Genomic DNA, 22,714 nt, shown 5'->3' with positions numbered 1-22,714 from the left:
AAGGACCTTGGCCTTAGAGGGTGCTATTTTGAACTTATCAAAATGACAGCCCATCGTGGTTCGAGCGAGGTTGAACCATTCTTTTTCTTTGATGGCGAAGGCTCTTGACCTTAAAGGGTGTTATTTCGAACTTGTCGAAATAACACCCCGTCGTGGTTCGAGCGAGGTCGAACCCTTCTTTTTCTTTGACAGTGAAGGCCCTTGGCCTTAAAGGGTGTTATTTCGAACTTATCAAAATAACAACCCGTCGTGGTTCGAGTGAGGTCGAACCTCTCTTTTTCTTTCTTGGCGAAGGCCCTTGGCCTTAAAGGGTGTTATTTCGAACTTATCGAAATAACAGCCCGTCGTGGTTCGAGTGAGGTCGAACCTCTCTTTTTCTTTGATGGTGAAGGCCCTTGGCCTTAAAGGGTGTTATTTCGAACTTATCGAAATAACAACCTGTCGTGGTTCGAGGGAGGTCAAAACTTTCTTTTCTCTGATGGCGAAGGCCATTGGCCTTAAATGGTGCTATTTCGAACTTATCGAAATAATAGCTCGTCGTGGTTCGAGCGAGGTCGAACCCTTCTTTTTCTTTGATGGTGAAGGCCCTTGGCCTTAAAGGGTGTTATTTCGAACTTATCGAAATAACAACCCGTTGTGGTTCGAGGGAAGTCGAACCTTTCTTTCTATGATGGCGAAGGCCCTTGGCCTTAAAGGGTTCTATTTCGAACTTATCGAAATAACAACCCACCGTGGTTCGAGTGAGGTCGAACCTTTCTTTTTCTTCGGAGTCGGGTACTTTTCGCAGAAGTCCCAATTTGGTTAGCATCGTTCGCATCAGATGGTTCAACGCTGTAGACACGAGGTGCCAATATTTTGCACGGGCTCATGTTACACGCATGTTATAGTTTCCCGCCTGACTTCGGCTTTTCAGCTTGGATATACCGCCGACCGGAAGTGTTTCGGCTGTGACGAAATAATTTTTGGCTCCTCAATCTAGATACCCCTGCATACGTTCGCTCGCGTGTATTTTATGTACCTATTTTGACGAAGTGTAGGAGATGAGGATGAGATGTTCCTTGCTTCTGTCTGGCGGTTTTGAGGGGAGGGGGGAAGCTGGATTGTAGCACCTTTCGCCTTGTTTGGGATATTCGGAGCCGATAAGGCAGGGAATTCCAGACCTCGTGAATCCATTTGGTTTCCCTTCCCTCAACACGGTGTTTCCATGTCTCGCGTGAGTTGGGTTCTCTTCTCGTGTTTCTTTGCTTCGATCTGGGAAAAATTAGGAGTTTTCACTAGGAAATCCCCACAGACGACAAAAGATATTAAAACCTTTTGAATAAATCAATCAATGATGAAGGGGTAAATCGTAGTCAAACTTAATTGATACCAGATCGAAAGATTGAGTAATAATGATTGAACATAAGACGAAAGGAATGTCATTGATCTTATTAAGATTATACACTGCCTATTTCATCCGTAGATGGGGAAGAAGGATTACAATTGTTTTTCCCTTTCGGGATACAAGAATGGAGCTTTTTCCTTCTCTTTCTTCTGTGAGAAAGTCTTCTTCCGCCCCCCTTTCGTAAGCTTACCTGGGCTTATATATATAGGCGAAACCCTGTTACTCCTGCTATGACTTGGCGTGTCTGGGTCAGTGGAGCTTTCTGGTCGTGGCTAGACATTGCTCTCTTCAATGTGTCGGATGTCTTAGAGGAGAAATGAAGTTGACTCTATTGACTTCTACTGTCCGGTTGCAAAAATAGGGTCGTGGTCAACCTGGTCGAGGTGGTCAGATTTTGACCAATATATATATAAGGTGTGGCACCCCGAGTAATTAAATGATTGCATGTGCCATGTCAGGAGCACAACTTTGTTTTTCCTCTTGGGCTACTTTTCTTTTTCCATTTTTTCCACTTTTCTTTTTCTTAATCTTTTATTTTCTTCTTTGTATTTCCTCTCTCTGTACAACCCCCATTTTTGTTATACTTTTAATTATATTTACTTTCGTTTTCTTTTTCTAGACCTCAAAATTCTTATTTGAATATGACTTTAATCATATTTCTTTTTTATCATCTATTGTTAGTTCTCCATTGATTTCAAATAAAGGAGCAAACATGTTCAATTAGGTTATTGTGTATTTAATTATGCACCCAAAATCTTGTGGAACGAAAAAATAATTTAAAATAGACCCCAATTGAATTAATTCAAGAAAGGACGAACCGGCTAAATGTATATTCTAATTCAATTTCCTTCACTAGTGGTAGATTTGCATTAAATATAGTGGCACCCGTAGCCATCAAATTCAGGAGAAATTCAAAAATAGCTAGATTTACAACTGGTCGTTCAAAAATAGCCCAGTTTCAAAAGTAATCGAAATTTAGCCACTTTTCATGTAAAGATAAATTTGAACGAAAACCTTGTTCAAAACTCGAAAAATGCGCCTGTATATTATGCTGGAGTTTCAGCATAAGTATACTTGAACTCCTTATACTGGAGTTCCAGGATAAGTATGCTGGAACTTCAGCATAATATGATGGAGTTCCAGCATAAGTACACTAGAACTCCAGCATAATATACTGGAGTTCCAGCAAGTATACCGATCCAACATAATATACTGGAGTTTGGAGCACCGGTGCTCCAGTCTCCAGTATATTATACTGGAGCCAGCAAAGTATACCGGTCCAGCATAATATGCTTCATACACAAGTGCATCGAACTCCAGTATATTATGCTGGATCGGTCTCTGTTGAAGCAAAATAGTGGCTATTTTTTTTGACTTGATAAACACTGGCCAGTTTTGAATGACCAATCCGAAAACTGGCTATACCATGCTATTTTTACATCAAATCTTGGATCCGCCTCTGACCTCAGTAGGATTTGGATTTGTCGTTTAACAAATGAAAATTTTATCCATAATTCAACAGGACATAGGAATTTTCTTATAAACTCAAAGCGTGACGAGGTTCAAGATGCTCCGGCGGCAAAAATACCTTGACGAAGTTTTTAGAAGGTAAAAACAAGATTTACAAAAGATAATGACAATAAAACTAATGCCATAATGAAATATATACAAAATCATTTCCCAAGTCACCAGTGTCCTACTCTTTCTGAAAATTACATTTTATTTCTTGAAATCTAGAAGGAATTAAGGAACATATAGAAATTTATATTAGCATACCAACTAGTTAATAATACTAACTTAGTTGGTATGCTAATATAAATTTTTTTGTTTCCACTGAGTTATCTTATTTGTTAAGGTCATATGAATTTAAAGAAATTATAGATCTTTTCAAACAATTTCATAAGAAAACATTGACGCTTGTAGCAAGTTGTAAATAGAACAGGAGCAAAACGAATTGGTGATTTACGGTGAAGGGCAATAGAAGTACAATCCCATTTACACGGCAGGCTAATTGCGAAAGCATATTAAGGTTACAACAAGATAATATTACAAGAAATAAACACCATCGACACCCTCATTTATTTCATCTCCCAAAATTCACTTCCTATCTACGTGTTCTAGCTCCTGCATCCAGCTTTTTACGCCGCTCTTCGTATGATGCTGGAAAGTGTTCTAATGTTAGTGGATATCAAATGTACGATTTATCATCAATACGTGTACACAAATAAGTTTGTTCGTATTTGGCTGTGTATCCATGCATCTATCTGGATATGAAGCACACAAAAAAGTAGGTACAAGGAGTAGGCTGACACAAACTTATGATCCATGGAATTGACAAGTCAAAAGAATATGTTAGTCACAAAAGGAAACTGCACATGAACAGTGAAGAGCAACACGTAGGTAGAAAAATTGTTCTGATCCTTTTTTCTATTGTGATTTTATAATACGATCTTTGTCTTATGTAAATATCTTCTCCAAAGGATAAAAGAGTAGAAGAGGCTACTTTGTATAGTTTCCACACCTATAACACTCACCACCCCATTACATAGGACATTAGTTGTCTATTATCAGCGGCTCTCCGTGTCACATCAGCAACGAACAAACCAGCATGTTGATATAAAGATTCTCATCAAAACTGCCTCTTTCACTTCACATTTGTTAAAATGAGAAGAAAACAAACTTTGAGCAAAAACCTCTAGGAAATGGTTCAGATGACATCAGTGTACAGACTCTTTCCTTTTTCCTTAAAAAAAGAGCTTTCTCTTTTCATGGTTTTTAATGAATTAGAGTCCTTGTTCTCAAGGAGCGGAACGAAGAGTTAGAGAAGGCTTCATATCCCTTCCGCTAGCATTGCATGCTATCAGTGAAACAAGAAAGCATTTGTAAAAACCAGGGACACTATTCAACATTTCTGCTTAAATAACCACGGACGAAGGTTAACTAAATCGCCCTCGCAACTCTTAATCAAGAAGTCAACAATTAGAGTTTAAGACCCTAAACTAGGACAAAGTTCGTTCAGAGGCACAAATTATTAGTTAAGCATTGTTCATTTTAAAGAGCAAGTTGATATTGATGTTTATAGCAGTCAAAATTCCCAAATTTAAACAAGTTCTATCAAATGACCGGAAAGACCAGAGGAAGAAGAACTCACGCTCAGTTGGTCGAGATAGTAGAGGAGTGTGGGAAGCTTCTTTCTTCTTAGTACGGTCACTTGATATATTGTTGTCTAACATGGAAAAACTCAATCAGCTTATGTTTTGAGATCGTAACGAGAGTCAGCTTATTTTACTTACCAAGAAAAAAGAAATTTCTATTAGCTTAGCAATGTGCTGCAGGTTATTGTCTATAATAGTTTTCAAGTACAGGTACACCATGACCTACCAATTTCAACAGATGAAGAGCTTAGCATAGCTTCATGAAAAATTGCGGCTTGAAGTTTATAACTTCGGCATTCCCGCTCCAAATGTTCATTCAAAGCCTGCTTTGCATCTGCAGAAAAAGGTCCACAAGAATGTTTGTAGGTTACCCAAATTTGTCCATAAAATATCCCAAAGAACAGATATGATGTATATATCCAGGAACAATTATAAAATATTGATGTCTAAATTTTCCCCAAACAGCCCCTTCGCTCAGTCGCAGAGAAAGGAGAGGAAGGACTACATAAAGGGAAATCATAATTACAAAAGCACTCTAGAATAATACATTTAATCACAAAAAGCACTCCTCTGAAGAGAGGTCACATGTTATGCCACTCATAAAAAGAAAAGGAAGAATATATATGGGATGCCCTACCGCTCCTTACGGAACATATCCAGAAAACCAAAATTTGATCAAAACCATTCAACAACACATTTTTATTGTTTGGTACTACTTCTTCGAAATAATAGACTCACAGTCAAGTTGGTCATATCATCAATAGTGGGTCTACAGTGAATATATTTTAAAAAAACAAATGCAATAGTGACAAAAACTCCTCAATGAGATTGGAGTGCTGCTTATAGCAATTCGTTGTGTTACTACCAGGGTATATTTGGAACAAATGGCTAAAGTTGATAACTCACACAGCCATGCTGACAAGATCAAGTAAAAAAGAGGAACCATAAGAAACAACAAAATGAGAACATGATTTGTCATATCTACCAACATGTACTACTACGCATCTGTCCAAAACAAGTAGGAGTCAGGCTTCCCATATCTAACATCAACTAAATTAAAAACAGAGGATAGTTAGTTTTCGAGGATCTTAAAATTTCTTATAGAAAGAAAAATGGAAATGGAACAAGACTTACAAGATTCTGAATATAGAACACCATTCAAGTACCTGATGAACAAATAAATTTGAGACCCTCAAATTCACAAGATTGAAGAACTAGAGGTATCTCTGGAGCCATTAGGAACTGAGGTTTCCGTGGTGTTCTTTCAATATCCAGTAGTGCATCTATTACCTACAACCAAAATCGTACTTGATAATTGCCGTATGATAAGATAACTCAATTAAAAAAATGTTCCCATAGGGTCTATTAAACACATAAAGGTTTCACGTAGTCAACCCTGAAAGCAATAACCAATTGGACATTGAGGAAAAGTTGAGTAACAAGGAACAACAGCAACAACAACAACAACAAGTACTCCTCAAAATCAAGATTAAACAAATTTTTTATTTAATTTAAGAATGAGACATCAAAGAGATTTTCACAGAGCAGAAAGCATCGACCGACTCAGAAAAATCTGAAAAGGTCTACGAGATCAAGAAGTATACAGAAACTAGAGTGATGACAATCAGATGGTGGTGAGAACAGAAAAAAACATTCTATGTACAAAGTTGAGCAGACATTGATGACCAGTGTTCTAGTATTACATAAAGTTATGACTTAAGAACTCCACAAGCTGCTTCTATTTTCATCATAAGGTTGATAAAACATTAGTTATGGTTCTAAAAGAAAGGAGATGAAGAAAAACTCAAATTCTGCAGACAACAAATTACATTCAATTAAAGAAGGTTCCATCGCAGGTTCCTAAGCAAATCATTATGAGACATAGATTACGTACATTAGGGGACTCAAGACCCTGGCCAATCAGAAATAGTACAGCAACCATACACCGGATTTGATGCCAAAGGAAAGCACTACCTTTGATTTTCATAATCATGAGTTGATCATCTTTGTAACTGCAATAAAAGAAATAATAAAGGCGTGTGAATCATTTCAATACGTATAAATTGAAATAAGCTTTTATAGTTCAGTGCTGAGTGATGATAATTATATACTTGGGATTTTCCCCTTTGGTTTTCCTATCCGTTTTATTTTTTCCTTTGTCTCCTTACCTTTCTGCTATCTTTTGAGAAACAGAATGCATTCAATAGAATTCTATCTGAAAGTACAAATACCCAAAATTCAAAAGCACTTGCAGAGAAAAGACAAAGAAAGCAGATTTCAGTTAGATTCAAGATCTATTGATATTCATCAAATGTTACCAACGGTTACACAAAAAGAAAAGGAAAACGAAAAATAAAATAGTCACCTATCCTACTATAAAAACCCAATTGCATAATTACAAGTATCTGCAGTCATTTCTGTATAACTGTATGACAAGTGCAAATGTCATCGGGCCGGGGGGGGGGGGATATCTAGGCTTTCTCAATCTCCACATTGCATCCCATCCTAAAATACAGCCTGATCCTTAATATTGGCTTTCATGGACAGGTACAGTATTCCCTAACAACATCAACTTATCTATCTAATTTAGCAACTTTTGTTACATTTTGAAACAAGAGCACCGCAGATCCTAAGGAGATAATTACAGAATTTACCACCAGAGAAAAAGTAAGTTAAAACATCTAAAAACTCCAAGAACATCAGACTGGCCTACTTAATAATCCTCCCTCTACAAGTAAGGGCTAAGTAGACTAAGGGACATAAAGTAGAATAAGTTGAGTGTCAAGCTAATAGTAGAAAACCTTTCATTAAAGGGGAGAATTTCAAATGATATTATGTGCCTCCGGTAGTTGTGCACATTGCCTGCGTCCATTTTGCAAAAATTTCTGAAATCATGTTCCCCTAAAAATTTCTCAGCAGCAGTTTCCATTGCCTGTTGAGCAATTCAAGAGTGTAATGTTGAAATCTGTGGAGTAAATCAGCTTAACCAGGTCAATTTTGATTTCAGAAGGAAAGATACACACTGTTATATTCAAATTCCTATGCCAAAAGAAGTACTTGTACACCCTGCTCAAACAACTGAACCTGCAATTATTGAAAGGCAAAAACGCTGTTAAACTATAATGAAGAACTGAACAAACTCTGGTATAGCTTCTCAACCTAGAGGATATGAGGATGTCAAGTTGACTTCTAGGGGATCCGGGACATACTTTTTCAGGTTTAGCCATGAGTGCACCTAATATACCTGGAGACTCATATCAATTTTATAAACCGTGCCAATGACAAATTACCAAATAAAACTTAGTGTGGATAATACAAGAAGCTGTAATTCCTCATAATATTCCGTAAGAAGGTGTAAAGAGTTTCCCCTGTAACTAAAACAAATAACTAATCACAGACTGTATTCAAAGCCTTCTCACCTACTGAAAGAAAACATGACACTTTGGAAAGAGCTAGGTAATTTTAAATGCTTTTAACCAACAAACAATCACCATCTGAAAAAAAATCTGAGAGCAAAATTTATATGAAGCAGTACAAACCTTGCACTGAAACCAACTGGAATAGGAGACCAGCCCATAATGCGAATGTCATTTGGCAGGACTTGGTTTAGTAACCTCACATAGTCCATTTCTCCTGGGTGAAGAAAATGCATAACGGTATCAAAGGTTAGTAATTACTGAGAAACAAAGCAATTCCATCCAAGTACTCCAACAAGATCATTCTCTGAAAATGGCCACTTAACAGGTAACGGCCATAAAACTACACTAGCAGAACTTGCATAAATAGAAAAGAGTGAGCAATGTTGTGGGAAGGGAGTGGAATGGATGTGTGCCAAATCTCATTACAGTAAGTACATGTCAGATCACTAATCAGAAGGGCTAAACATAGTAGTACATGGCAAGGAGATATCAGCAGACCACAAGATTCTTCAACAGAAATTTCCCCAGAATACTTATTGTCTCCTCTTGACTCCCTATGTTTTGACCTTAAGAAGAGAGAAATCACCTGCAATAAGTATTTCTCATGCTTTAAAAGACATAAAAAGAGATATACTGTTCCACAAAAACTTTCTCAAAGGCACATAGAAGAAAAAGGATTTGCAAGCAAGGAAATGAACTGGAAAGGGAAAAAATAGTTCAATGAAATTTGAGGAAAGCTGCTGCCACTAGGAATCAAAGATGCAATAACAACACAGAGTTTCTAACCCACTGAAAAACAGAATTAGAAAATGATATATGTCTGGTTATAGATATTTACTTGAATGAATTGCATATGAACTTTCTATCTGCTTGCAGGGAGCTCTTGTTTGAAATTGTTAAAAAAAAAAAAGCACTTTCGCATCAAATGCTCATTATATCTAAATTACTAGTAAATCAAACATACAACAAATTAATTGCCCTATTCAACTCACTTGTCCAACAGAGGAAACTCCCTTGTCTGTTCTACCACATCTTGAGTACTGCAATTCCCTCTTATCTCCAAATATGAGTCTTGTCCTCTTTAGAGCTTTGAAAAGTTCACCCTGCATGAAGAAAACGATCAGAATATACAAAGAGAAGTACTCTATTGAGATGCTAAACTGCAGACAGTAAAGTCGGCCAAGTTCTACCAGAGGAGAAGGGCTCAACAACAGCTTGTGCTAAGATTGAATAGTTCATTGTGCAATATATGCAAGGAAAAAAAGTGTGCTCACAGAAAAGCACCAGATCATACTCTTTCATTAGCTTCTCTCTATCTAAAGGACGGTAAATATGGACTATGATTAAAACAAGAGGAGTAAGATCAAAACATTTAGTACGCATAGTTGCATGTTCATGGGTAATTCATGTCCATCGCATTAAATGCTGGCCTGATTCTTAAAAGAACATCATCTCATAAGAGAACATAGTACCTCAACAGTGGGATCCATTTGAGCCTCCGAAGCAAAACCATAAAACCTGTAATGCAGCATGTTCTCTGTTACAGATTTAACAAGGCACAAGTACTTGCTAAAATTTGGGAAAGTGAAAAAAAGCACAATCCAACTAAAAGAGAATGGTAGAAACAGAATATAACAAGCACCTTCTGGTTAGTTCATACTCCAATTATACCTAAACTGCATAGTTAAAAAGTGATCCACCTGCAGCCATTAGATTCCAGGATGAAATAAGGAGCTTCATCCGCATACTTCATGTGACCACTAGACCATCTATGCAGAGTTATTAACAGGGACCCATTGGAGTTAGGACCAGGAGGCAGTTTCAGCAATCAAAATTTAAAGTGGTTTTATATAATCCCTTCTAGGTGACATAGATGGCCTTTCATCTTTGCTTCTAGATAAAATGTGTAGAAAAATTTACTATATCAAAACTGAGGTTATACCAGATAAAACATTGGAAGTGTATTCTGTGAATTAATCCACCTTGTTCAACATTTTTACCTGACGACTTAGAACCACACAATTCTATCTTTTTCTTCCGAACACTTGTATCTCATCTTGGCACAATTTTAACAAAGAAGATTGAAACTCCTTCATAAAATTATATACCTAAGATTTACCAATGCCTTCTTATACGTGGCTCACCTTTGGCTAAAGTGATATGTCAAATTACAAAATATGATCAGACAAGATGATATCCGAATTGATCTTGTAAAAGATCTGCTACAGAACGAATACGTTCCTGATGTAGTATCCTCATTTTATCAAAGAACTGGGGTCTATGTTAATTACAAAGACAAAAGTAGATTAAAAATGCTCTCAACTAAGAACTTCTTCCTTAGTTTTCAATGGTCACATTAAAAGAGAATCCTACTAAACTATTAGTAGCATAATAATACCTTGGACCAAAATACATGACTTTCAAAGCGACATATCTTTTTGGGAACTGATGCATCACCATTGTGCCACAGCCTATAAACAAAAAAGGGAATTTTTCAGCATCCATTCCTATATTACAGTATCAATTATCACATAAAATGGAAAAGGAACATTTCAGCATATTCTCAATTCGAATAACAGTATCAAACTTGTAAAGATAGATAAACTCTATTTTTCAAAACAAAAAAGAAATAGCTCATTCAGTATAAAAAAAAAACGTAGCAAAACGAATTAACTATCTTAACTGATTTCAACACTTAAATTACCATCGCAAAACCTTTCACATTGCACGTAAAACTACAGCAAAACATCCCAATCACTAAACTTTTATTTATACAAACCTAAATCTCTGAGCTTATTTTTCTTCTTTCCATGACCATCCAAAACTCCGTTCTTCTCAAGGCTACCGTTACTTTTCTCCTTTGTCTACATAGAAATAACAGCACATCAAAATTCACATTAAAAATTTATAGATGTGTTTGAATTATGAGGAAGAAGCAATAACCTCTTGACAACTGCAATGCGAGAGCCGAGCAGATAATTTAACATTTTCCGATTCCAATTCCTGCGTTTCCAATTGAGGATTTTTAACACGTTAAATAGTGATTGTGGAATATTAAGAGTTATTTGAAATAATTTATTTTGCAATTAGCAACAAAAGGATACCTTAATCCTGCTTCGAAGAGTCTCGAGTTCCGACTGTAGGGATGCTACGAGGTCCATCTCCGGCACCGGATATTTGTGGAGCTCCAGACTTCAGATATGGAGCTCCGACGAGTTATTTTATATAGTACTCATATAAAAAATGTTTAGATTGATTTATATGTTAGTTAATCATTATTTTAGTTTTGGTTTTTCTTTCAGAAGAAAGAATAATGAAACAAAAGGGAATGAGATTTAAGGTTTATACTATTAGGATTTAAGTTATATTTAAATTCTATCTTGTTTAAACTCTTTTCTAAGAATTAATATCTCCAAATAATTCATTCAACTTTAATTACAAATGCTTAAAGTAAAATATTAATTTTGAAATGAGTTTACCTAGCAATTTTCAGAAAACTTCTTTAAAAGAGTGCAACTAATAAGGTAGTTTATTAGTAATAAATAATTATGTTTCAATTTCAAATTAATTAAAGTATTGCTACATGAATTAATATTGGAATAAAAAGACTATCATGATTTTGTTTGCTTTTGCAAAGTTAGGCATTAATATTCCAAAGCTAGACAAACAATAACCAATTCTTATTTATACAAAAAAGATTGAAATTAGACGAAATCACTTCCTATATTTCTTTAACGAGTGTGCCAATTTTTTCTTTAATTAATATGTTTTCTCTCTCAACTTATTCATTTAATCAATTATGTTTGACTATGTCCCTACTCCCCGTAGATGGTAGTCTAATGTTTAACTAAAATGTATTTTTCAAACAACTCACGCGTTTAAGTATTGTAGGCTTATGTACAACACAATACACATGTTAAAAGCTTATTTTTATCGGATATTTATGTCAAATTAATGAATGCAAGACATGTCTTTTACAAATATATTAATTACCTAAATCCTGGTTGTTGAGACCACTCCCCTATATTACTAACTACTACTACTATTGTCAAACAAAAACTTTCAAAACCATTCAGACTCCTCAATGTCCTGCTGAAGCAACATTCATTCAAAGAAGTAGTGGAATCTATATGGAAAACCAATGTGGATGGTTATGCTATGTATGGAGTTTGCATGAAGTTAAAGCAAATAGAACATGTTGTAAAGCAGACGAATCAAGAAATGAATAAACTGGATCAAAAAATTGAGGCCCTGCAAGCAAAGCTTTATAAAACTCAGGAAGCAATGGCAGCAGATCTTTACAATGCACGATTGATTATAGAAGAGAAAGAGATAATGCTGGAAGTGGAGAAATGGGCTATAATTCAGGAGAGAGTCCTTAGACAGAAATCCAAATCTGTTTGGATCGCACATGGTGATTTAAACTATAAGTTTTTCTATGCTCAACTCAAAGCAAGGCATGCCAAGAACAATATTGCAACTATATGCAATGAGCAGAGAGTACAACTAACAGATCCAAAGTAGGTACAACAGGAATTCATAGGTTTTTTTTCAAAACTTGATGGGAAACAGAGCACAAGAATTATCCTGCTTAAACACTCACATTGCCAAAGATGGCCCTTGTTTACAGAGGGATCAACAAATGTTGTTGATTCAACCTATCACAAAAGGAGATGTTCAACAAACATTGAAAGAGCTACCAAATGATAAGGCCTCATGGGTGGATGGATTTAATATAGAGTTCTTTAAAGAATACTGGAGTGTAATAGGGGAGGAAGTAAGCATAGCTGTCTTACAATTCTTTGAATCTGGGAAAATGCTGAAAGAAGCAAATTGCACCACTCTTACCCTAGCGCAAGAGTAACCAATCCTACTTATGTGAAGGAATATAGACCTATAGCTTGCTGTATAACTTTGTATAAGTTGATATCAAGAATTCTCACTGCCAGGCAAAATTAGTAGTAGACAAAATTGTTGGAGCCTCACAATCAGCATTCATAGCAGGAAGGAGTATCCTAGACAATGTCATTGTTGCACATGAGCTGGTAAAAGGTTATACACAGAAGGGAATTTCTCTTAGGTGCATTATTAAAGTTGATATCAGAAAGACATACGACTCGATCGAATGAGACTTTCTTAGAGGTGTCTTGCTAGAATTTGGGTTCCTTGGGAAATTTGTTGGGTGGATTATGGAGTGTGTGACTAATGTGAGTTATGCCATCTTAATAAATGGTGGAATTACTTCAAAGTTTATGGCAAGGAAAGGACTAAGACAGGGTGACCCCGTGTCCCGATATCTATTTGTGTTGATCATGGAGTATCTTAACAAATCCTTAAAACAGTTGCAACATAACCTGTACTTCAATTATCACCCCAGATGCAGTAGATTGAAGTTAGTGTATATATGTTTTGCTGATGACTTGCTCATGTGTTGTAGGGCTGATAGAACTTCCATACAATTAATGCTTCAAGCTTTCAATCACTTCTCTAGTGTTCTGGATTAAAGTCAAATTTGGACAAGAGTTCATTATACATTGGGGTTCCCCAAGAACTAAAGGAGCAGATTCTGAATGAAATGCAGTTTGCACCAGGAGAACTGCCATTCAAATATCTGGGAGTTCCACTCTCATCCAAGAAGATCATTATTCAACAATGTCTGCCAATTGTGGAGAAAATGATATCGAGGATTAGGTGTTGGACTACTAAATTCTTGTCTTATAGTGGAATAGTACAATTAATCAAGAGTGTTCTATTTGAAATGCAAACATATTGGGCTCAGATCTTTGTACTGCTAAAGAAAGTTATACAACTAATCACAAACATATGCAGAACCTTTTTATGGATTGGGAGCTGTGAAGCATCTAGGAAATCACTGATCTCATGGGAATCACTATGTATGCCAAGGGCTGCAGGGGGGTATGAAGTTAATAGACTTCAACTTGTGGAATAGAGCAGCTATCTACAGGCTGTTGTGGGCAGTAACATCAAGGAAAGAATCCATATAGGTGCAATGGATACATGGATACTACATAAAGAACAAGGATCTAGCTACTATGAAGACCCCATCACAAGCTTGCTGGCTTGTGAGGAAAATCTTTGATGCAAGAAGCTGGTTTGAAGACTGACGATAAGCTATAATTGCATATTTTAGTCGCTTATTAAACTTTAATTTACTGCACTTTTATTGAGTTTGAGCTTTAATCACTGGTGTTTTGCACTAACTGTATGTTTTATGACTCGTAGGAGTGATTCCGAGCTATATACTGTTATTTTATATGTCAATACCACACAAGAGGGGTGATTTGTGTGGTGACCAATTTTTTGCTTAAACTGTTTATGGAAGGACCTGGTTCTTCTATGTGTTCCAACTACTACTGTTGTGAAATAATAAATATAAAAAGTAAAGAACACAAGTATTTTTACGTAGAAAACACCCGGCTCAAAAGGTGAAAAAAATCACGACCTACTACTCAGTAGAATTTTCCCTTCACTAAATCACCGAGCCAAAATAACATTTACAAAACTCTTTGTAAACCTAAGGATTACCTCTAATCCTGTTGTAGCAACCAGCCTCTAACTGTCGCGACAACTTCAAGTTAACTCTAGCTTGAATACTCAAATCACATATTATAATTGCTTCTAGATAAAGCTAAAAGGTACAATATAAAAGTACCTACTATAATTGAAGTAGAAATAAATAAAGACACATAAAACTCTTTATGGAGTTGGTTCTTCAATCTGGTTCATGTAGCTTCAGGTTTGCACGCTTGAATCACACACGAACTGCTTGCAAAACTCCTTGCTATTTTGCTCTCAATACGTTTAACTTCTGAGTTTTTGTGCAATACTTGTAATGTGAGAACATCCTCTAATTTATAGAGTTAGTAGATGAAATAACTAGAGTTCTAATGCAACTCTTCCTTGGTGGAAGAGTTCTAGTTGATTTCAACTTCTAACTCATTCCTTATCTTGGATAGTGTTCTCTTTGATTAAGGAGTCCCTCTCCTTATCAATTATGCAACCTTTTCGATCAGGAGATATTAAATAAACCAAGTTAAGCTTATCTCCTTCACGTGCAACCCACATGCTCGAATCTGCCCGTTTTTGTGAACCTGAGAGATGGACCTGGTTCATGTCTGAGTTCCTTTGTCAATCTTCAAAACAAACATTTACTTGGGCCAACAAATTGCCCCTTTTTAATGATGACAAACTCTGTACTTTTTCATAAGCTTGAGCCATGTTTCAATTTAGCTAAACATCAACACAATGTTAGAAACATTTTCCTTTTTATCACTTATCATCAAGGACCAGGTACATTAAGTTATAAACATTACTGTTCAAAGTGTAAAGGAAGTATAAAGCACAACCTTTTCCCCCTTTTGGCATCATCCAAAAGGTGCATAAAAATGTGAGATAACCAGATTTTAAAACTTACTCATGGCACTAGGGCTACGTCAAATGCAATCATGGATTAATCATCATAGATCAAGCTAGGAATTTCAACCATCCAAGAAATATAAACAAATAGTTGAGCAAAAATAGTGAATTTCATTGATGACTGATAAGATTCTACCACAAAGCATTAGAAGAAATAAGAATACTGAAAATATGAGCAAAAGAAACAAAAAGTCCCGAACTGGGTCACTAGTTTATCTACATTAGGCTAGGAGGCTTAAGACTAGGAAGAACTAGGTGCTTGGTTTTTGACTTGGAGGAGTTTCAGCATACCTTGAAGATTTCCACCATTCTTTTTTTTTCTCTTGCCAGCTCAGTTCTGAGAGCATCTCTCGTAGTCTCCACTTTCTTGCACCAAGGCTCTGACCTTGCTATTCACTGGTACCTTTTTGGATAAACTAGGTTCTTTAGGAGTGACATTGACTTCATAATCTCGAGTATTAACCCAAAATGATCCATGCTTGTACTAACCTCCCACTTTTTCATAGGTACATTGAAATGTGCAAGCACAATTATGAGAATGAAGCCATAGGGAATGGTATGAGTTTTGGTGCTATTGATAACTCTATCAAGAAGCTGGATTATAGCTTTCAGTCACTTTCTTTTGCATGTGTGCGAGGGTTTCCTTTACATATAAACTAGGTTCATCTCCCCAAACAACCATTGTACCTGTATATTTGGTTACACTCACAGGAGTGGGTGAAGAATCAGCCATTCTTGTCCCCTTTCCCCTCACAGTACTCCTAGCACCATTGCTCTCCTTTTTTACCACCAACTTCTCCAGATTCTGTAGTCTCAACACCTGCTATAGATCCTATAAATCTATTTTCCAAATTTGCACCAACTTTAGAAATTGTCTCAGGAGAAACTTTAGAATCAAAAGATACCTGTTTAGTTTTAGAAGAACCACTTTCTTCCCCCTAAGTAGTAGACTTAAAAGAACCTAGGTAGTTTAATATGGTCAAGAGTCTTGAACGTAACTGGTTCACTTGTAACGGATAAGTTCACAAGAACTTTGGTATTTGGTAGGACTCTGCTCATGATCCAAATATAGTTATTTCAAATTATGCAGAGTGTAGAAAACATACCGTGTTATCTTGATGAACCAAGTTCTTCACTGATAATTCTCTTGTATAAGTCTAAATTTGCCAAAATAGAGAAAATGTCATTAGAGATTAATGAGTCATTTTAACACATGACACAAGAGTTTACTATGGAAAATATGAGACTAAGCAAGATTTAATCTAATTATACATAATTTACAAACTTACTAACCATTTTTTTAACTTTTTTCTTGTTTAAGCTTGAACTGGTCCTTTTAGGTGATCTTAATCATCCCTAATTCCAACATGTTACTCTCAAAGTGATCTCTACTTAAGGCTTTTGTGAAGATGTCAGCAATTTGCTTGTCAGTAGCACAAAACTCCACAATGATCAAGCCTTTCTCATAGTTGTCCCTAAAAAAATGGTGCCTAACATCTATGTGCTTCATTCCCTTATGATGAACCGAGTTCTTTGTCATACTAATAGCACTAGTGTTATCATAAAAAATAGGGATGCAACCGACATCAATTCCAAAATCCATTAATTGATGTTTGACTAACAATAATTGAGCACAACATGAAGCAACAACAACATACTCAGCTTCAGCAGTAGATAAGACCACTAAATTTGCTTTTTGGTAGCCCATGACACAAGACATGAACTAAGGAAGTGTTACATACCTGAGGTGCTCTTCCTATCCATAAGGAACCCTGCATAATCAGCAACAACATATCCCACTAGGTTAAAAATTAAAATTACTACCTTTTGGATACCAAAGGCAAAGGTCAGTGGTGCCTTTCAAGTATCTCAATATTCTCTTGACAACAGTCAAGTGAGACTTCTTTGGATTTGCCTGAAATTGAGCACAAAGACCTATACTGAAAATAATGTCAGGTCTGCTAGCAGTAAGATACAAAAGAGAACCAATCATTCTCTTATACAACTTCTGATCAACAGATGAACCAGGTTCATCTATATCCAATTTCGTGGATGTTGCAATAGGAGTGTCAATTTCTTTGGATGTTCCTTCCTGGTTTTGTTACTGAGGAATAGGTTCATGGACAGGTTCCCCCGAGGTTTGAGGATCAGTTCCTCTCTAGTCAGTTCCCCTTATCATTTTGCCCAGAGTGGATGGACCTGTTCCATCACATGTTCCTTCATGTGATACATCTTCAGGCTGGACCGTGGTTTTACCATTTGAATTTCTTATCAGCCCAATCTCTTCATTATCTTATTCCTACCTCTCAGAAAGAATGTTAGTTTTTTAAAAAATAACATATATATTTTTTCTACACATAGAGTTCTTTTACTGTATATCTTATAAGCTTTACTATATGAAGAATATCCCGAGAATACTCCCTCATCACTTCTGGGATCATACTTACCTAGGGAGTCTTTGCTATTATTGTGCACAAAGCACTTGCATCTAAATGCTCTAAGATGAGATATATTTAGCTTTCTCCCTTTAAGTGACTCATAGGGGATCTTCTTAACAAGAGGTCTAGTCATGCAACTATTTATGATGTAGAATGCAAAAATTCAGCAAACTTAGCATTTTCAAATTCAGTTCCATGATCAGACCTAATTGATGCAAGTTGATTACCTAGTTATTTCTGAGTTTTTCTAACAAAAGAAGTAAACATGTCAAATGCTTCATCTTTAGATGTTAAAAACAATGTCTAAGAAAGTCTAGAGTAATCATCAACAAGCACCATCACATATCTTTTATCACCTCTGTTTAATATTCTCATTGGACTATAGAGATCCATATGGATCAGTTCCATTGTTCTGGTGGTGCTTACAACTTTCTTGCATTTAAAAGAGAATCTTACCTGCTTCCCCCTTGCACAAGCCTCACAAACTTTGTCTTCCTTGAACTTGATGTTAGACAACCCTATCATCAGGTCCTTGGAGACTAATTTGTTGAGTTGACTCAGACTTGCATGTCCAAGTCTCTTGTGCCAAAGGAGGGTATCATTGTCCAACATACTTAAGCAAGTGAGTTCATTTTCTGAAAATGTGGACAAATCTACAATGTATATATTGTTTACTCCATTTTCCCCGCAAAACAATCTTATCAGTGGTAAGATTAATAACAAAACATTTGGTATAGGCGAATGCTACCAAGTTACCTCTATCACATAATTGTGATACACTGATTAGACTGTACTTTAGGCCATCTATCAAGTAGACATTCTCAATAGAGTGAGAATCAATCTTACCTACCTTTCCAACCCCAATGATCTCACCTTTCTTCCCATTTTCAAAGGAGACATTACCTCCTTTGAGGTCCTCAAGTGAAAGTGATAGATCTTAAATACTCTTGCCTTATGTTTTGATGATCTAACAAACTTTCTGATAAGAACCAGATAGGGAACCTGACCTACTTAGATTGCTGCAAACTTTAATGGATTCCAGCTAAGGATGAACTGCTACAGATTCAGGAGCTAGGAACCAAACAAGGACCTGATGCTCATGTGGTTCCTATGTAGCAATATAGAGTCATTTGGACACAGCTGGAACTGAAGTGACTGACGGTACTGTCTCTGCACACTGCAATATACTGTTAGCCCACTCATTTTCTAACCAAACAAAGCACTTACTTCACTTCAAGTGATGTGATCAAGATGAACCAATGAAGCCTTATACAAAGACATCACTGGAAGGCCTCTGTATCTTATTCAAGCCTTTTGCAAAAATAGAAAAAAAATCATCCTCTCAAGCTTGAAGAACAAGGTTGAACGCCACTACAGACCAGTTCCTAAAAGATTGATTGTTGCTGTCTTAGTTGAGTTGTAACCTTGTTATTGTACTTACTATATCTCCCAAATCGCTTACTTAGAAGCATACTGATTAAGAATCCTCTTGCATATCCTTAAACTCGTTCAGTTTAGGTTGTGACTAGATTTAGTCATAAAGAAAAGTCTTTGTAATTGTAGAATTACAAAGTGGCTTGTGGTGATAACACCACAAGTTAGAAAAAGCCTTTGTAACTAGGATAGTCACAAAGTGGCTTGTGGTAAAGGTACCACAAGTTAGTTGAGTAAATCCTTTGCAATAGGAAGTATTGTAAAGTGGCTTGTAATAGGTAAGATTACAAGTTAGTAAAGTTAAAAGCCTACAGGTGTAGGTTGTGGTTTTTTGATCCCCTTGTGCGGGATTTTTCCACGTAAAAATCCTCTGCCTCATTTACTTACTGCTTTACTAAGTGCTCTCAACAGAAACTAGTAGAGGACCAGGTACTCTATGATTTGGTGGGCTCATACAAACTAACAATTGGTATCAGAGCAGGTTCTTCCTATTAGGTTAACACCTAGGAAGGATCCTCATGACGGATCCACTAAATTTTGAAGAAGGTCAATCCATATAACACCCACCCAAGTTTGATGGAAAATACTATTGGTGGTGGAAAGCTAGAATGCATGATTTCATCATCGCTGAGGATTGCGAGCTTTGGGATGTTATCTGCGATGGTCCGTTTGTTCCAATTAAGGGACTATATGAATTTCCATTTTTGATAAAAAAGACCAGCGGAGAATACACTGAAGTAGACAAGAAAGCGATGGAGAAGAAAATTCTGGTATATGGTTTGGAACCTAAAGAGTACGACAGAATCTCTACATGCGACACTGCCAAGGAAATATGGGAGGCTTTGCAAATAGCTTATGAGGGAAATATACAAGTAAAACAAGATAAATCTAATACCGATGATAGTTCTACGATGGCAGTTGAAGGCGAGGAGATTGGATATGACTCAATGCTTGCTTTGATGACTCAATCAGACAATGATGAAGACAATGGAAATGAAGAGGTAAACTTCAGGGATGTTCAGAAAAATCTGAAATCCTATTCTCCAAAAAAACTCATGTGTTTAGCTGATATTTTAATTACTGTCTTTTGTAGTCTTGCTGAGGATAGGGATTCCTTGTTCGTAAAATTAGAAGAATCTGAACATATTATAAAAGACTTAGTAGCTGCAATTACTCATCAAAAGAAAGCCATTGAAATTCTTAGAAAAGAAAAGAGTGATCTCTTGGCAGAAATTTCTGACCAAAGGGAACTAATACCAAAGCCCTTGACTGAGCCAAAACATGAAAGCTCTGAATGAGGAAAGGATATAGTAAGTGAGGAATATTCTAGGCTTGAAGATGAGGTGAAGGCCTTGAGATGTAGGATGAGTGCTGAAATTGAGAAAAACGAGCTCCTCCAAGCCAATCTAGAAAAAATAATGAATGATTTTGAAAAGTCTTTAAGGTGAACCTGGTCCGTAGAAGCTACCACATCCTTGTTCACTAATGACAGTGAAAAAGGGCGGGGAGCATGGTTCCCAAGGAAGAAAGATCCTTACAACCCTCACAGTAAGAGTGCCACTACATCTGATAACTGGCCTCGTACCCAATGCGGGAACACTGGGAACTTCATGGAAGGTGTCCAGGCCACGAATCAGTCAGTACCTAAAGATAAAGTGGCTACTGAAACTGTGACCACAAAAGAGGGATCAGGTTCCACTCACAGAAAATGCACATTACCTACATGGACTAAGAGAGTTCTTATTCATCCTCTTGGTTACTACAAGGGACCCAAACTTGTTTGGGCTCCTAAAACTAACTCCTATTTCCTGTGCAAGGAACAGTGAAAGGAAGTTGTCAATAATGGTTCATGGATAGTGGATGTTCGAAACACATGACCGGGAACACCACAAACTTTCTTTCACTAAAAGCCCTGCAAGGAGGGAATGTATCCTTTGGCAATGGCAAAAAAGGGTATATTCTTGGAGTTGGAAAAGTTGGGAAGTCACTCACTCACTCCATTGAAAATGTGTACTATTTCAATGGACTTAAGTACAGTCTCCTGAGTGTCTCTCAAATTTGCGATAAAGGAAACAAGGTGGAGTTCTTGTCCAAAATATGTATAGTCACTGACTTTGTGACTGGTGAAACAGTTCTGGTGGCCAAAAGATACAAGAACATCTATGTTTCTGATTTCGAATCCTTATAGAGTGTTGATCTGAGTTGCCTGAAGGCGGTTGACGATGATGCTGAACTATGGCATAGAAGACTGGGCCATGCAAGTTTTTCCCTTCGGAACAAACTAATTCAGAAGGACCTGTTCCATGGTCTACCTGTGTCATAATTCAAAACTCAAAAGGTCTTGATGCTTGTGCCAGAGGAAAACATGTAAAGTCCTCCTTTAAGTAACAAAGAGATGTGAGCACCTCAAAGCCGTTTGAGCTCCTGCACACGGATCTTTGTGGACCTATGAGGGTGCAAAGTAGAGGGGGAAAGAGATACATTTTCGTGATCGTGGATGACTATTCCAGATTCATATGAACTTTGTTTCTCAGAACAAAAGATGAAACGATTGAAGTATTTGTGGCCTTTGTGAAGAAAATCCAGGTGAATATGGAGTCTAGAGTTGTATGCATTAGATCAGATCATGGGACAGAATTTGACAATGTCAAATTTGATGATTTCTGCAATGAAAATGGTATCTCTCACAACTTCTCAGCTCCTAGAACTCCACAACAAAATGGAGTAGTAGAAAGAAAGAATAGAACTCTAGAAGAAATGGCAAGAACAATGTTGATTGACAGTGGACTTGCAAAGAACTTTTGGGCTGAAGCTGTCAACACTGCCTGCTACCTAGTGAACATGTGCATGATCAGATCAATTCTGAACAAGGCCCCGTATGAACTGCTGAATGGAAGAAAACATAAGCTGACTTACCTAAGAACGTTTGGATGCAAATGCTATGTTCTCAACAATGGAAAAGATCAGCTTGGTAAGTTCGATGCCAAAAGACGAAGGGATATTTCTTGGCTACTCTTCTCAAAGCAAGGCTTACAAGATATATAACAAGCGGACTCAATGTGTTGAAGAAAACATCTATGTTATTTTTGATGAATCCCATCCATTATTTGAGAAGAACGCTGAGGAAGATCAAGATGGAGAACCCTTACTTGTTCCTGGTGAAGTCATTAACATGACAAACGAAAAGGCAGATATGATGAGTCAAGTGAAGGAGGCAATTGAAGACAACGCCGCCTCATCATCAACAAAACCAAGCACTTCAATTACAACCACTGAAGCTGAAGAAAGAGTGGTTGATGCAGTTCAGGGAACTCCACTAGCATCTGAGGAAGGATAGAGAATAATCAACCAAACATACCTTCTTCTTCTCAGAATGAACCCCAGACATCTAACTAGAGACATCAAAGTTCTCACCCCATAGACAACATAATCACTCTTCTAGATTCC

The 22,714-nt window shown here is 36.8% G+C and overlaps 1 protein-coding gene across 1 annotated transcript; it reads right to left on the bottom strand.

The window, feature by feature from the left end:
• Positions 1-3,311: 3,311 nt before the first annotated feature.
• LOC104220401 (uncharacterized) lies at positions 3,312-11,199 on the bottom strand. The gene is made up of 15 exons (XM_009771265.2): positions 11,063-11,199; positions 10,902-10,961; positions 10,738-10,822; positions 10,357-10,429; positions 9,431-9,476; positions 8,951-9,061; positions 8,457-8,544; positions 8,079-8,172; positions 7,563-7,623; positions 7,341-7,471; positions 6,434-6,551; positions 5,706-5,829; positions 4,766-4,873; positions 4,536-4,610; positions 3,312-3,544 (listed from the first exon to the last, which is right to left on the bottom strand). Exons 1-15 carry the CDS (start codon positions 11,117-11,119, stop codon positions 3,489-3,491), a joined length of 1,287 nt encoding a protein of 428 aa, XP_009769567.1. The 5' UTR covers positions 11,120-11,199; the 3' UTR covers positions 3,312-3,488.
• Between the last annotated feature and the right edge of the window lie 11,515 nt (positions 11,200-22,714).

Source organism: Nicotiana sylvestris, chromosome 4, assembly GCF_000393655.2.
Source record: "Nicotiana sylvestris chromosome 4, ASM39365v2, whole genome shotgun sequence".
Lineage (NCBI taxonomy): Eukaryota > Viridiplantae > Streptophyta > Magnoliopsida > Solanales > Solanaceae > Nicotiana > Nicotiana sylvestris.
The sequence above is the reverse complement of the archived record's forward strand: the minus strand, read 5'-3'. Positions and strand labels throughout refer to the sequence as shown.